General features: G+C 42.7%; 1 protein-coding gene across 3 annotated transcripts in view; it reads right to left on the reverse strand.

Moving 5' to 3' along the window:
* The window catches only part of wnk4a (WNK lysine deficient protein kinase 4a), a 45,435-nt gene that overhangs the window by 21,613 nt on the left and 7,539 nt on the right, over positions 1–16,283 (reverse strand). For all 3 annotated transcript variants that reach the window (XM_079334011.1, XM_079334012.1, XM_079334010.1), the window contains exons 3-5: positions 4,105–4,277; positions 3,526–3,746; positions 2,639–2,796 (exon numbers count right to left, since the gene is read on the reverse strand). In XM_079334011.1, coding sequence (XP_079190137.1) covers positions 2,639–2,796; positions 3,526–3,746; positions 4,105–4,277 — 552 coding nt within the window. The remainder of the gene's footprint in view (positions 1–2,638; positions 2,797–3,525; positions 3,747–4,104; positions 4,278–16,283) is intronic.

Here is a 16,283-nt window from a genome sequence, read left to right on the forward strand (position 1 = left end):
GGTCAGAAAGACAAAATAATGTGAAGCATGAGAAGAGCGACACTTCCTTATCACATTTAAAGGCTGTCTTCTTTGTTTTGACCGCATTTTGTTTCGAACTGAGGACAGACAGCTGTGGGACATCAGAGAGGTAAAACAAACCAAGTGTTACATAAAACCAGCTCGACTAAATCTCTGTCACCGAAAATAGCAAATTGGGAGCCACCAAAACAAAGTCCACGGTGGTGAAATGAGTGAAATGCAGTTATCTGCACAATGTGTTTAGGAGGATCTGAAGAGGAGCCCAGATGTTTCTTTGATGAGGTCGTTCACTTCAGTGACCTCACAGCCACCTTCAGAGCAAATCAAGTTTCCCTAAATCCAAATCTAATTTGTTAGAGGGCTCCTTTCATGCAGTGACCGAGGTCGAGATCAAATCTGGAGAGATAAGCTTTCGCCCTTTTGACTTTGTTAAGTGTTGCACATTCAAACTGATCTAATGATCTCAACGCGACAGCGTGAACTTCTGAAAGATAGCTGAATGGATGCTTTTCTACCTGACAATCTTTTTGTTTGTGAGTGCTGACTGAGCAGAACAAGACGTTTGAAAATGCAGATTGAACATACATTTATTAATTCAGAGAATGTATGCATGAGATGAGCCGAGTAAAGTCCTGCAGCCTGGTTGCAGAATACGAAATAAAGAAGCAGGAAAGAGCTCAAGGCTGCAGATTGATGCCCGAGGTTTTGGGATTTGTTACAACATTTTTGCATATTGTTCCAAAAGCACACGAATGGAAGTACATCAAAAGGCAAACCCTGCATGTTTCATGAGCTCATTTAAAGAGGGGGGAACAATGGGATCTTAATGAGACACACTGGGGAGTCTGCTCCCAAGGGTGTTGCAAAGCTTTGAGGAATGTTAAATACCAGAAAGTCCTTGAACACAGAAGTACAGTGATATTTAAACTAAACAAATCTGTTTTTAGTTCATTTATACTGCAAAAGAGTTTTTTCAAATCCCTTAAACTCGAACATTACGTGAAACTAACTTGAAAGAACTGACCAATCAAAAAGATATTTGCATTACATTCAGACAGTAAGGACCTTCCGTAGCCTTTTTGAGTGAATTTAAAAAAACAAAACTTTGCATTTATCAGGTAAGGACATCATCATGAGTTAGTAATTGAGCTCAACATCTGGTCATCTCTGCAGCCAAGGGTCAAAATCTTGAGAAAAGAGGCCAGGGCTGCATGTGCAAATGATTTCAGTATTAGATGCTTCACCTTCTCATATTGGTGTAAAGTTGGATGAAACAGAATTTTCCTGAATTTTCAGTAAAATCCCCTTTCGAATTTTTCAGAAATTAAGTTATTTTTTTATGTATCGTCTGCTTATTGCCTGTTAAATTAACTCTAAAAAAAAGACCAAGAGAAATCTGCTTTGGACTCCTGAGTGGAAATGTTTATAGGTGTCACAGCTTTCACATGTTGAGCTTTATTTCTCATTTCTCAAGACACCTGAACCAGCAGCTGACTCCACATATGAGCCCGTCATGTATGAGAAATGTTACATAAAGTTTAGGTAAGTGTTTTAACTCACAGGATTTAACCGTGACGCATAAATGATCAGGCGCCGTCTTGTGCTGCACATAAACCTAAAATATAAACGAACCATAAAAGGTTCGGCAAATACGACTTTCGTGACAATCTCTTGCATCATCACGGGTAAGTTTTCCGACTGCACATGGAACATTTTCATGTTGTCTTGTTTGTTGAGTAGCCAGTCCCACCCCGACTGGTTGGCATTGTCGCCTCCTCACTTTTCCAGCCGCCGTCCGACTCTTGTTTGCTTTGCATTCGGAGAGGCGAGAAAAGAAACAGCGTCTTTGTGGAGTTGGAGACCGAGACTTGAAATTTTCCAAAACATATCATTTCTAGCATCGCCTTCTCTGGCCCACCGTGGCGTCATCGTTGCACTTGGCACCCTGGAGCAGCTTGAAGTACAGACGCTTAAAGCCACTGCTGTAATGCTGCGGTTTGGTCATTAAAAAAATAAAACCTCACTGCTTCTGGTCTTTCATTCTTGGAAGTGTTACATGTTATTCTGAATAAAACTGCGTTGCATGAATCCAACATCTATGTCTCTGGTATAAAGATCCATTATCCCTTCAACAGATATCTTCAATTACAAGATAAATACGTATTTTCCCATTCATCCCACAGGATGTCCTTGACTGTATATATTTCAAAAGCACTTCAGAGACAAGATTAGCCATGGGTTAGTCAAGTTTTTCAAAAGAGCCCTGTTCTAAGGAGACAGGACTGCGGCTGTAAACGTTACCAGTATCCGGATCTTTACATGGTCAGTAGACTGCTAATCATTCAAACATGTGCGCCATGATTGCACGCTGGAGCTCAAAAAGCAGGAAGGTTGTGATTCAGTTCTGCACTCTGAGCTTGTAATGGACCAAACTGAGCCTTTAATAGACAAACTGCGTCTCCTCATGTTCCCCTTCTTTCCAAAGACTCAGGATATACAACACAAGATATCCTGGCTCCTCTGGTCTTAATCCCAGCGTGCACACAAAGAAGAAAGCGAACACATGTGAACGATTACATCGAATACGCCGTCCTCCTCCCTTCCTCTTTGTACTCACACTGGTGACTTTGCGGTAGATCTGGGCGGCGTTTTGGCACTCGGAGTACGGGTACTCGGAGGTTGCCATCTCCAGGATGCACATTCCAAAGGCGTAGACGTCCACCGCTTCGTCATACTTCTCCTCGTACATCTCCGGTGCCATGAACTCTGGAGTTCCTATCAGACGGCAGAGATAATGGTCAACTTTTTTAAAGAACGCCTGCTGCGAGTGAAAACATGGAAAATACCCCAAAGAAAAAAAACAACATGTTGAACGCTATAAAAACAAAACGATAAGCTAAAGGATGTACATCACTCTTTAGAGCTGCAGCATCTGTTCATCATTATTCTCGATAAACTGGTCACTACAAGCAAGAAGGTCACACGTTCACTCCGTTGCTAATGTAAAAATAAGGATTAGTAACATTAAAAAGAAAGAAGCGTCTTCTTGGAACACAAACAGCACGCCTTAAACATCATCAATCATCACATGACATATGAGGGAACCTTCATATAGAGGCCGTTCAAGATTTGAAATAAACTGTGTCCAACATGACAGAAGAAAAAAGAGTGAAGCAAGGCAGCTTTAAATCTTATTATCTCCATGTCATCCAGCGTGACATGTACTCTTTATTCAAATCAAAGACGGCGTTTGAGTTGAGCTTGGGAATTAAAGTCATTATAAGAGAAAGGTAGCTTTGTACATGAATCAAGTAACAGCATGTCTGATGGTCGACACTCCCTGTGTGAGCTGTACATCGGCACTGATGATGCATCGAAGGCTGCAGGCAGGAATTCAAAGTGTGGTTGTTTGTACGAACGGTCCAAAGAGTTCTTGATGGTTTTAAATTCTTCGATTAAAGAATCATTTCTTTAAAGGTGTCGTTTGTGTCGACGTACTCTTACCTATCACACTTTTAGCAAAAGAGGCACTTTTGAGAGTGGCCAGGCCCAGATCTCCGATCTTGACGGAGCCGGTGGGGCCGGTGATGAAGATGTTGTCGCACTTGAGGTCCCGATGGATGATGGGAGGAGTGCGCGTGTGCAGGAAGTGAAGCCCTTTGAGGATCTGACGGCTCCAGCGCTGCAGCAGCTTCAGCTTCATCTCCTTGAACCTCTTCAAGTACCTGAAAGTGAGGATGAGTTAAAAGAAAAAATCAAAAAATCAAAAACGTCTTAAAAAAATGGAGGAAGGAAAAAGGGCCACACAGTTATGGACCTCTTTTTCTGACAGCCAACGAGAACATGTAAAGTAAGATTGAGCAAGAACACTCAATGTTGAGCTTCTTCCTTGTTCCGCTTCTTAATGTTTTTAAAAGCTTTAGCCAGCTGTCAAACACAACACAGTGAAAGACATGGAGAGTTTAATTTGGAAAAAGGATATCCGCCATTTAAGGAATGTAAACAAAAAGACCAAAAAAAAAAAGTCCTACTTCTGAGGTCTGGAGCTTAAAAGAGAAATGAGTGCGGGATGGAAGGACTCACGTTTTGAGCGTGCCCGACGTCATGAGCTCCGTCACCAGGAGGATGCACTTTTGGCCCTTCACCGTCGACTTCCAGGAGTCGTGGAAGCGGACGATGTTTGGATGCTGCAGGCCCTTCAGCATCTCCACCTCCTCGCTGAAACGCTGACGCTCTGCCTTGGTCAGCTTCTTGGTCTATGAAAAGAATCAAAGTAAAATCATAAGAGTCCGTTTAAATGCTCAGAAGTGTCCTGATGCTTTCCATGAAATGTGTAAGTTTGATTTCAGCACGTGAAGGTTATTCAGCCCACGTGTTACATGTTCACATAGGCGTATTGGCATGCAGATTGGCTCTTTTATAGGTCATTACAGAACACTGTTTAATACCATCTTACGCCACGCCGCATTCCTCAAAACAAACAACATGAAGGGATGCAATGCCATGTGATGCATCTTTGTCTGTGCTGCACATTCAGCTGCTGCCACAGTGAAATAAGTCTAATAAAAACTAACCATTCACACGTCAACACAGCTAGGCACATACCAACGTTGACCCCGAACCACATCCTGCATATCGCACATTACTCATGTAGACAACATAATACGTGCAAAAGATAAAGCCACCAAGACACAATCGCACAACCCATACGGCCTCAACAAACATCGTTACACAATCGGATTGAGGTATGCACAATTTTTTTACATTTTTGGGGTCTTTTTTTGTTTCTTTTTGTGCTTTTAATGTAAAGAGAAATGACATTTAATAGAGTCAGAAATCAGGGCAGGAGAAAGAGGGGAATGACATGCGGGAAAAGGGAAAACACAGGCCCTGGTCGACTACGGGCAACTAACCCGTAGGCTACCAGCTAGCATACCACAAATATGTACTTAAACAATGTTTCTCTTTATTCTGTGCTAGCTTAGCAACTGTTGCACTGCACCTCTTAGTTAAAAGCCTAGTATCTGTTAAATGTTGTCATGCACAATAAGGCGACCAATAAGCAGCTGATAATGGCTTATACATGTTGGTAAATTGAACGTTTAACGGCGGCTTCTCTTCTGCACTCGTGTAGCGATTTATTCAGCAGTTGTGGATGAAGCTACTTCACTTTGTGACATTAAAAGAGAAACATGAGACTTTGTTGATCCCTGAAGGGAAATAGATGATCCTGATGATCAGACATGCTGTTGTGTTTCACTGACTTCATCCAGTCACCTCCACTAACCCCGTCCGTGTTGTGTTAGCCTCTTGGGTTTTGGCTAGGGGAGGAGATTTGCTACGATTCAACAAGGTGTCAAAAAGCTGTGCACCGATTTATGGACTTTTGTTGGCCCTGTGTTGTATTTTAATTACTTAAACGGTGTGTAACATTATTACTCAGGTCAAATTTCCCTACTCTGGAACGATACAGTCAATCTTATCTCATCTTAGACAATCAGTACCGGCTAATGTTCCTATCACGCTTTCATTCTAGCTAAACAAAGACACCGTTGTAGCAGCACAATGGGCGTTTTTTCTTGGATGTGGATAATATCTGACTCCTGGCAAAGGACACTTACATCATCTCTAATTAGTTTTATGTTTGTTAAAAAAAAAAAGGGCAAACAGCCATCAACAACAAAACCACCAGACCGATTTAAAATGTGAGGTAAAGAGAACGATTTGTGTCTTTGACTTATTCCAGCAGGTCAATCATGATTAGGCACGATGGAGGAGCTTTAATACCGACACTACTTTTCATGGATATATTGTATGAATTAATTAAACAGCCAGCTGTAGATTTTCTGTTCTATGATATATGTCAATATCGTAAATACAAATGAAGTAGCTGAATTAAACAATTCCCCTCCCTCTCTCGGAGGTGATGCTCAGCAGGAGTGATAATTATTTCATTATGGGTACAATTGTATAAAATGAGGTCAAAGATAAAGCAGTCCATTTATAATGTTTCCAGCTGGAGACTTTGGTCTCTCTGTTCTGCTTTTATGTTTTATGTGTTTGTCAGCCTGTCTGCTTTTTTTTTAAAGATTTATGTTGGGGCTTGTTCTGTCTTTATTGGAGAGAGAGGACGGAGGATAGAGTCAGAAATCAAACGCAGAGAGATTGGGGAGTGACATGTAGGAAAGGAGGCACAAGTCGGATTCAAACCCAGGCCGCCTACTTTTAGCTGACTAACCACTCGGCCATTTGCGCCGCAGTCTGTCTGCTTTTTATTCCAGTTTGTTGCAATAAAAATGATAAAAGTGAGACTTTAAACTTGTTAATTGAGTTTTACTGATGTAGATTTAATTACTTAAATCACATATTAAGTGTTTACAAACTGTGCAGTATATAATGGGGCGTAGACTTGTGGTTAGTGTGCGTGCGTCACGTTCTGCTCAGAGGCGTCCCAGGTTCAAATCCGTTTGACTAACTTTCATGGTTAAAGAAACCTGTTTAGCGTTTACATGTAACACAACTAGGGTTGCAAAGGGGTGGAAAGTTTCCGGTAAATTTCCCGAAACTTTCCACGGGAGGTTAAGCTTTGGAAATATTCCAAATCTGAAACTCTCCGTGGTAATTGTGGGAATTAATTGAAAAATGGAGGGTAATTAAATCGAAAGGTATCATACCCATGCATAAATGTTTTCTTTTGTCCTTAGCAGACATCCATGCAAAATAATACAATTAAAAAAATTATCCTCCAAACTTCCTTCCCTTCATGCAGAACACGGACTGAAATGTGTGGCTTCATTAGTCTTGTGCTCTGGGCTCAGAGGGTTCTAGAAATCCTCTGTGCATGTGATGGAGGAGTGCACAGTGCATGTCAACAGCCCTGCAGTGTGCAGTGAGCTGTGTGCATCTATCTATCTATCTATCTATCTATCTGACCTTGAAAGTAGGCTATTTTGTTTCCAAGGTCAGAAACGACTTGTAAACTACGTTTTCAGGTCGGGTTAAACGTTTGAAAGTGTCACGACTGTGAATAAATGGACCTTGATGTCAGATTGTTTTGTCAACCAGAGAAACTAAGTGGTGTTGACAGTTGAGTTATAGAGTCCTGGTTTTCCTCAGGATTGTAGGATTGTAGGGGTGTGTGTGTGTGTGTGTGTGTTGTTACGTAAGAAGGTAGCACCAGAGATAAACAAAGTATCCAGGCACACGGGCCACATTTTAATAAATCACTGTTGCTCTTACAAATGAGGACTGGAAACCACAGCGCCATCCATCTGGGTGACCCTCCGATTACATAATCACATGTTCTTTCCTTTACGGGGAGCTGCGACTTCACAAACACACCGATGAGGTTTCCAAAAATCTGTGTCAGACCCAAGCAAACACTGGCATCACGTTGGACGAAACAAAGACATTTTTGTGCTTCCTCCTGGATGAATGGACCAATTTAGGTTTCTTTAACTTTTTGCCTGTGGTGGGTGGAAAACTCCTGGGAGGCTTGAGGAGCATGAATCCTGCATTGAGGGAGAATTCTCGGGGGGAGGGGGGAGAAAAAGCTCTCTACGTGTTTACAATCAGTTTGACCACCACTCTCTTCTCCGTCCTCCCTCTTGGAGTGCGAGTGAGGAGGGGGTCGCTTCATCCACACAGGAGACGGACTGTTTTACAGCCCAACACACTCTCAAGTCAGACAGAGCCGGAGCCCTGCTCTAAAGTGCGTCAGTCACCTGTCGACCTGTCACATCACGGCAGTGACGCTCACACGAGGCCCCCGTGTCAAGAGCAACACACAGGGGCGACTTCTGATAGTGATCTCATGATGTGAACACAGAGCTGCAGCTGAGTCGTGGTATGTAAGATGTTTGTAGGACAACCATGAACATGTTTTAGAAAAAAAAAAATGCCTCGATGGTTGATTCGCTTTGGTCGACCATATTTGTTCACATTTATAATAAAAATAAAGGAGCGTCAGTATAACTCAGTGGTCAAACCTGGAAGCTTTGACTCCTCACTCTCTCGTCTCGGTTTCTGCCTTTCAATAAAGACGTGAAAGACCCCTCAAATAACCAAGATAAATTATGATAACGTTTCTGTCTTTCATTATTAACGGGCGAGTTGTGTTGAAATAACCAGGCGAGAAAAATAAACAGGCACATCCAATCAGAAATGAGGGGAAAATAAATTAACCTGTCGATACTTCAGACGCTTAGTTTAGTTTAAGATTTTAAAGAAGGCTGTAACACTTCAGATCACCCTGAAAAACACATCATGACCCAGTTTTTCTCTCGAACAGCAGAGTGTGTCAGTAGTGTGTGTGTGTGTGTGTGTGTGTGTGTGTGTGTGTGTGTGTGTGTGTGCCCGGGTGAGTGAGTCAGTGGGTTTAGGGGTTGATGCATCTGCATATTTGTGTATCTTAGAGCGGTGACAAACAGACCCCTGCGTCGTGAGCGCTGGTCTCCTGTGGAAACATCTGCAGAGCAGAAACAGTGTTTCATGCTTTCGCTGTGTTGTGCAGCCGAGCGTCTTGGAGACGTCAGCTTATCCAAAAAACGCAGGATTTACAAGAGCTTGGCATCGCTGGGTGGCACGATTGCAAAATAGTAAAATACTACGACAAAAAACAAAAGAAAAAAAAAAGACGTTTGGCAGCTTCAGAAGAGCTCCTGGAAAAATCTCACTCCAGCTGTGGCAAATCTGAACCGCAGATTTTATAAAAATGTGGGCTGATAATGTGTGATTATTTAATGTGACTCAGCAAACCCTGCCTTCAATTTAATTGGCAAAAAAAAGAAAGAAAAAAAAGTGGAAAATCTCGTGGAAAATGAAGTAAAGTTTGGATAAAAAGCCCGAATATGAGCCGTTTCATTGCCATGGGTGCTGTCTAATTTCTGGATAACAAACCATTGTCTCCTGCCTGCCAGTGAAAACAAGCACTTAAAACTGTGACTCACTAAAAGAAATAAAAACCAATCACACAAGATTTCCATCTTCACATCATAACAAGTAAACATTAAATAATCATTGATTCTTTCACTTTAGCAGATCACTGCGGTTGGCTTCCATTAGTCTTAATGATATCCATCTGTATTTTAAAAAAAAGCCCTCTGGTTCTTCCCAAATGAGGAATCCTCTGTTGACAGCTTCTATCTAACTTTTCCATGGGATAGTTCGCTGCAATTATGAGCCCCTCAGCTATCTCCTGAGGACATTGCATAACTTTGGAGAGGGCGATGCTGGGGCCATAAACCCCCCCCTCCCCCACCCCCCATTTCAAAAGACAAATGGATATACAGATAAAAACAGTTTGGATTAAGAAAAGGTTAGTGTCTACTCAGCAGCCATGCTGGAGAGCATGTGGCCACATGGATGCTGACCACACTCACATATTTTGGTCCTGCCAAAAGATAAAAGGATACTGGGACAAAATGTGGAGGGGTTTACAAAAAATAATGGGATATGAGATACCAAAAACATGTAAGATACTTTATTTGGGAAATTTAACACAGGATATAATACAACCAGAGGATGAGTATCTCGTTAAAGTACTGCTGTCAGCCTGTAAAAAAACAATTACTAGAATGTGGTACAAAGTAGACCCCCCGACGGAGGAGCAGTGGATGTGCACTGTGGAAGAGATTTTTGTGATGGAGAAAATCACACATAAACTGAGACTGCAAGAGACACAATTTGAGGATAAATGTGTAAAATGGACTGATTACCGAGGACGAGAAGAAGACACTGCCATTACCACTGAGCGATAAGGACATTGATATAAGGATGTTTAACCATGTATGTATGATGTGCCCTACCACTGTAACTGTTGAAAAGAAAATTTAATAAAAAATAAGTAAAAAAAAAAAAAAAAACAGTTTGGATTCAAAGTGCTCCTATCCTGTCGCCCACTCCAGCTGGATGTTTTATTCTTAGCTCCTGGGAGGTGTGTTACATGTGTTGGATTGGGGGGTCTGCAATAGCATGGCTTTGGAAATAGTTGGGCCTGGTGCCACTTAAGTGGCGTTGCATAAGCAGTGTTGATGGTAGAAGAGCTGCTGGTATTATGGAGTCCCCGTCAGCGGCCTTGTTATGACAACCAGGACATGAACACGACATGTCAGCCAACATTTTGCAGCGAAGGTTTTTTTACGCGGCAGCTCGAACAGTTTGTCCTGACGTTACACTCGAGACAGATACAGTGACTCGGAGCTGGATTTATCTAAACATGCAGCGAGTGTGCACAGACTGAGATATCTGTAGGAATATACAGAGAGGAAAAGTAGGCCAAGTGCAAAAATGGATCCAGTCATTCTGCTTAAAGCCTGCAGGGGGGGATTTTTATGCTGGATTTCATGGCTAAATCTGGATAGGGTTAGGGTTAGGGATGAACATATAAACAGCTGAAATGACTTGTTGTTAATCGATTAGTCAGGTGACAGAAAAGTAGAGTAAAGATTTTTTTGTTTGTTTTTGGAACAGTTGCCTTTACATCAAGCTTTTAATTTTGGTTTGAAAAAAACAAAAACAAGATGTCTCCTTTTGTTCTGGGAAACTGTTATGGTCTGTTACATCTTTTATTTTTCTGACATGTTTAAGACCAGATTAATCCAAAAATATACACAGCAGGACAGCTTAACTCCATTAGAGTATCCGATAATGAGATCAGAGTAGACGGACTGTGTCATGTTCTTTTCATAGACGCGTCCTTAAATAAATTGTTCATCTAAAAATACGAGTTAATCTGACATACTCTTCCATTTATCTTGACCTCACTCTGAACCCTTTCAGCACTTTAAAAAGGTAAGCCTCCTCTCTTCTTCCTGTCGTTTTACTTCTCCTGGAAAGTGCTGTAAACAGGCCATAACTCCTCCCGTCTCTTCTCTTCCTCCAGAGGCTGATGGAGAGGAGTCCTGCAGATAAAGAGTTCACATGACAGAGAAGGCAGGAGGAGACCAAATCAGAGGTGGAGCGGACCGACTCGCCAAGATATGGGATTAAGGTCAAGGACAAAGAAAAGCTCTGACCTCACACTTCTTACTCTTACGTCTCCTCTCACACATATGTCTCATAAACTCGCACGTACAGGCTCTCTCACTACGGTACAGGGTCGCATTTCGATGTGTGTGCAGGTGAGAACTGAGGCCGCTCTGTGTTCTTTCCAGGGAAAAGCTGACATGCTGGGTAAATGGAGCGGCCAGCAGAGAGAGGTGAGCCATTAATCTCATGAGGATTGAGGACTCAACGCGGCCTCTGACTGCTGCTCTCACTCCGACTGCCTCACCCTCTGACTCGTGGCGCCCTGCTAATTACCTGCACAAGTAAAGAGACCTAGATGCAGGATTACACTATCTGTGGCGTGCGTCAGTGCTGAAAAGAGGCCTCTCAAACGGAGACTTTCAAAGTTCAGATATTTTTTGTGACTCGATTCGAGAACATTTAAAAGGCTGATTGAGGCTTGATTTTAAAAAGCCGGAGGGCACAAACAAACCACCCTGATAAGGGTTCCTGATGTTTGACATGCTTGCAGCTCATCAATAAAGGTTCAGTCATCACATCAGTTAATATCTCAGGAGCTGATTTCAGTGAAGTCCAAAAACAAGTTAAACAGAATGGAAAGCTAAAAGTTAAAAATGTTTAAAGATGCCGTCTTAAATAGCGGTGGGACAAAATATTAATGAAGTAATATGATGTCATTCTGACTTGCGTTATACAATTATCATAATGCTGGTGCCAAATATCGATTTTTCTAATATCTTTTTTTAAATTTACTCCGACTCATTCGCACCATGTCATGACTCGTCATGGTGGCGCTCACGACACAAATAAAGGTGACACGAACGGACGTTTATTAGCCAAAGAAGAAGAGGACGACGACAGCAGGATGATGTCGCACAGCCGTGAACAGAACTTTAAAGATCAGCGGTGAAACTGACACTTTCCCTTTTTAGGAGGAAAAAACTGTGTTCAATCTATTTCAAACCTCGGAGTCGCAGCAGTGCTGGTCCTCTCTGTCCACTTACATTTTGGCAAACTGTTTCTATCTGCCTATAAACCTGAGAGTATTTGCACACGTACAATGTTTCCCTGTAAGCCGTCCCGGGAAATATTGCATCACATTTTCTCAAGAGGTGGATTCTTCTGAGAGCTGGGGGATCTCGGGCTTTGAGCGTGTTGACTTTACTATTCATAACATCTCGCAACACGCCTGCTGTTCACTTTTTAAGAACTCAGTTAAACCTCTGTTAGATTATTCTATAAACTGCACTGTGCTTTACGCTTATATCCTTTTAAAACCTCCTTTCTCTTAATAATCCTCCTGCCTTTCAATCTGAGATTTGAATTACGCAACTACAGTAACCGCTAACTTTTTCGTGGCACACCACTAACCACCTTTTTTCTCCCTATTACCTAACACATCTGTAAAAATGTATTTCAGCTCACTTCTTACGAGGTGTGTTGTGGTTAGAGAATGGATAAATACTTATCACAGTTGCTCGCAATTTCGCAATTTTTTTTTTTTGTCCATGACAGCCGAAGAGAGAGACAAGGAATGACATGCAGGGAAGTAGCTGCAGGTGGGACTTGAACCCAGGTCGCCCACTTAGAGGAGCCTTTGTAGATGAGGCACACCCTGATCGCTCGGGCCATCAGCGCCCCACATCTGCTGCTCACTCTGGTCACTCTCAGAATATTTGTTTTGGGACTCCCTACTCTGACTCACAGTAGCATGAAGATAAAAATCCCTAATCCACATGTTAACAGCACATACCAATGACTACCACAGAGAATGTATATTGCACACTACCCATAATGTCAAAGCTGGGATGTTTACACAATATACAGTAAGTGACTGACAAAGATAAGATGTCGGGTTTATGACCTCTGAGACGTCTCAGGTAAAAAGTTAAAGACGAGGTGGGAGTACATTCTTTGCTCCTGCGAGGAGAGGAAGCTTTGAAAACGCCGGAGGGGGAGATTCAATGGGCGGTTCAGATAGACGAGCGTGAATGGAACAAACACTTTGTACTCTTGCGAAAAAGAAAAAAAACAACAAGCCACAGAGAGATCACAAGATTCCCAAAGGAAACAGCAAGGACGGCATTTGCCTTCAACAAACACGGCGGAGCAGTCGGGTCAAAACGAGGACTCGGAGAAACAGGATGAAACCATTTAGTCATGGGCCGAACGATCACCTGTAAGTCGCCCGTGTGAGGAACAAACGTGACGTGTCTGTGACCATAGAAGGAAGATCCGAGTAGGAAACACTAAACCCTCCCTCAGATTTCTACAAAGACTGTTCAGCTGAAACACAGTATTACTGGAGTGATCTGCTGAATGCTGCTGCAGCGTAACAATTCAATAAACCAGTGATGTGTCCCAGAAGATTCTTCCATAAATACAAACCCTCCTTAGCTGTTAGTCAGCCCGTACACTGAGGCCCAGCGGACAGAACAGCCTGTCATCGTCTGTCACAGCACGTCGTCTCAAGCTGTAAAAGGCCGAATGGAAGCAGTGGGCTGTTAAACCTGATTAAACCAAGTCAACAGGTTCAGGCTACTGTGGCAGTCACAAACAATCAGCTGTGTGCTGACACATATTTACAACAGAGACACTTCCTCAGTCTTTACTCCTGCTGAAATGGACCTTTAAGTCTGAGCAAACACGTCCTTTGACGTCATGATTTCTGCTTGCTTTGGTAAAATGTTTGTGGTCGGGTTAATTGGAAACATGATGATTTATTTTCTTCCGTTAGACCGGCCACAAAAAAGAAGAAAGAAAGAACGAGCACATGAAGAAAAAAAACACTCCAATGTTCCAACCTATTACGTATTTAACGGCAGCCGCGTAGCGCTCTGATTTTATCTGATCGCTGACGTCAGAAAGTGTAACCGCAGACCTCGTATCTCACTCCAAGAACTACCACTAATCACTTTGAATGTTACAATCCCAATCATGAACATCGGGGCTACCGTACAGACGACAGGCCTCAACGAGTGTCAGGTACGTCCCCCCCCGTGGGCGGATTCCTGAGCTCTGCAGGCGCCAGTAACAGTACGTGTTCCTGTCTTTATTGTTTAAGTGTCATCGGGTGTTTTCGGTCCACACAGGTCGAAGGATTTAAGAACAAGAAGGTCTCTGTGAGGTCTCTAAAAACCCAGCTGTCACTGTTTAAAGTGTCCTCCAAACATGTGAACAATACGTTAAGCTTTGTTGGGAGCTGGTATTTCACAGAGCTCCAGGCTGGAGAGCGCCGGAGCTCGGCCTTTTGAAGTTGTTCTGACCCCCGGGCTCAGCATGCAGGAAACATGCACTTTAACCCCGCTGCATTTTTTAATATCGTTTTCAATGACGCTCATATCACATTATACTCCTCATATCTGGGGGAGTATTGCAACATTCTTTGAGTCACCTTGCGATAATAAAGACTGAGTTTTGTATCTGTTTTCGGGGAAACTACGCAGAATGGAAAAGGTGAAGCATGTGTTACACCTGGGGAAAACTGGGTGTTTATTTGTGCTCCACTTCAGCAGCAGCAGCAGCATACTGTTTCACTGACAAACAAAGATGTGCTATCAAGTGCCACTGGCAACCAGGACCGGATACAGTTTACAAAGTGATGGTATGCAAATGTTGCCCCTCATCTTGGAACGGAAACAACTTTAAAGATTTATGAACGTACGACCAACTCGGTCCAATAAAAAAAGGTTGGATAATCTGACAGCTCCAGCTTTCGGAAACCACAGAAGTTAAAAATAAATTCAAACCAGGATCGTTTTAGTCAAATCGTGCGCCTGAAATGAACGTCTCTGTTGACTGAGAAAACATCCAACACGTGTTCGTTGATGGGTATCACCAGGAGTGATGTACTGTACACCAATGGCTGATTCATCCCAGGGCTCACATGCACCTCCGACACCTCTGTCCCACACACATGGTCAGTTCAGAAATGACCAGAGGTTTACCCCCGACGAGCACCTTTTTTTCCCCCCTCACCAGCTCAGGCCTCAGAGAACCAACACATTAAAACTGGAGGCCTTTGGTTTGTTTAAGAAGCAGGACGCGAGGCCCTCTGAGGGGGCCCGAAACAGCAGAGCGGCCACGTGTGTTTTAAAGGAACGCAAAATCCCACTGTCAACAAAAACACGGCTCGGGAGACGTCGGCTCTGGGCAAAAGTTCAGAGAAATCTGTTGTCAATGTGCGAATGACTGACGGAGAATCAGAGGAAGAAAATAATCCAATAAAGTCGTCGGGCATCACATGATCAGATTAACTCGTTCTTGTTTCTGTTTCACCGGTTTTCTAACAGGATTTGACTTGGACAGTTGCTCACACAAAACCTTCAACTTTGGCTGTAGTCCATTATGAATATGTTCAACCTGTTCTGATCGTTTGTAGACATTCAATCCCTTCATCAATCAAATCAAAAGTGACAGGTTAAGCAACATTTGAAGTTTGTTTTGTACTTTTGCAGCTCTGCAGATACGAGATTCGAAAAAGTCGATTTATGAAGAAAAAAAACGACTCGTCTATCGCGGGAAAACTTGAGATGGATGCACGTCCTCTTGTGACGTTCACACAGTCGATACGGGTTCAAGCTCCAGTTGGTGTTTCCTCCATTCGACACAGATTGCAGCCGAGGTTTCTACAGTTTAATCTCTCAAAGTGTGACAGGTAATTAACCTGCAGGACATCTATTATTAGAGCGTGTACAGAGGTTTTAGGCGTCTTAGTAAAGTATTGGTGTAAAACAGTTTTGATCGGCATTGACAGGCCGAGCATTAAGAGCTAAAGGCCTCTCCCAGGGCAGATATGTGCGTTCGTGCTCCTTTAAAGTGAGAGTGTGATGATAACTGATCACAAAGGATTCTTCAAGAAGAATGGATAAGGTGTCACGCAACAGGCTTTAAAGTGAAGCAGAGCCAAAATATGGGTCACCAGAACTCCCTTACTGGAAGCTGGGAAATGTTTTAAACAGGCCTGGAGCTGTCAGTGAAAACTCTTCCATCGAGAATCGATCTACAGAGAGATCCCGTTAGAAGAGTCGGCACCCGTCTGAACGTGAACGTACAAAAAGCTCGGTCGCTACACGTGGCAGACGGGAACCTTCTGATCAGTTGTTCCTCCTTTTGTTCTCGTGCGTGGCCGTCAGAGTCGATGATGGAGAACACGAGTTTCATGAAAAGTTTAAAAAAAACATTTTCTGAGTTTTACTTGTGTTGAGATTTCACAGAATGTTCTGGATTTTTGTTCAAGTTATTGAAACATTCAT

Source organism: Symphodus melops, assembly GCF_947650265.1.
Source record: "Symphodus melops genome assembly, chromosome: 21".
Classification (NCBI taxonomy): domain Eukaryota; kingdom Metazoa; phylum Chordata; class Actinopteri; order Labriformes; family Labridae; genus Symphodus; species Symphodus melops.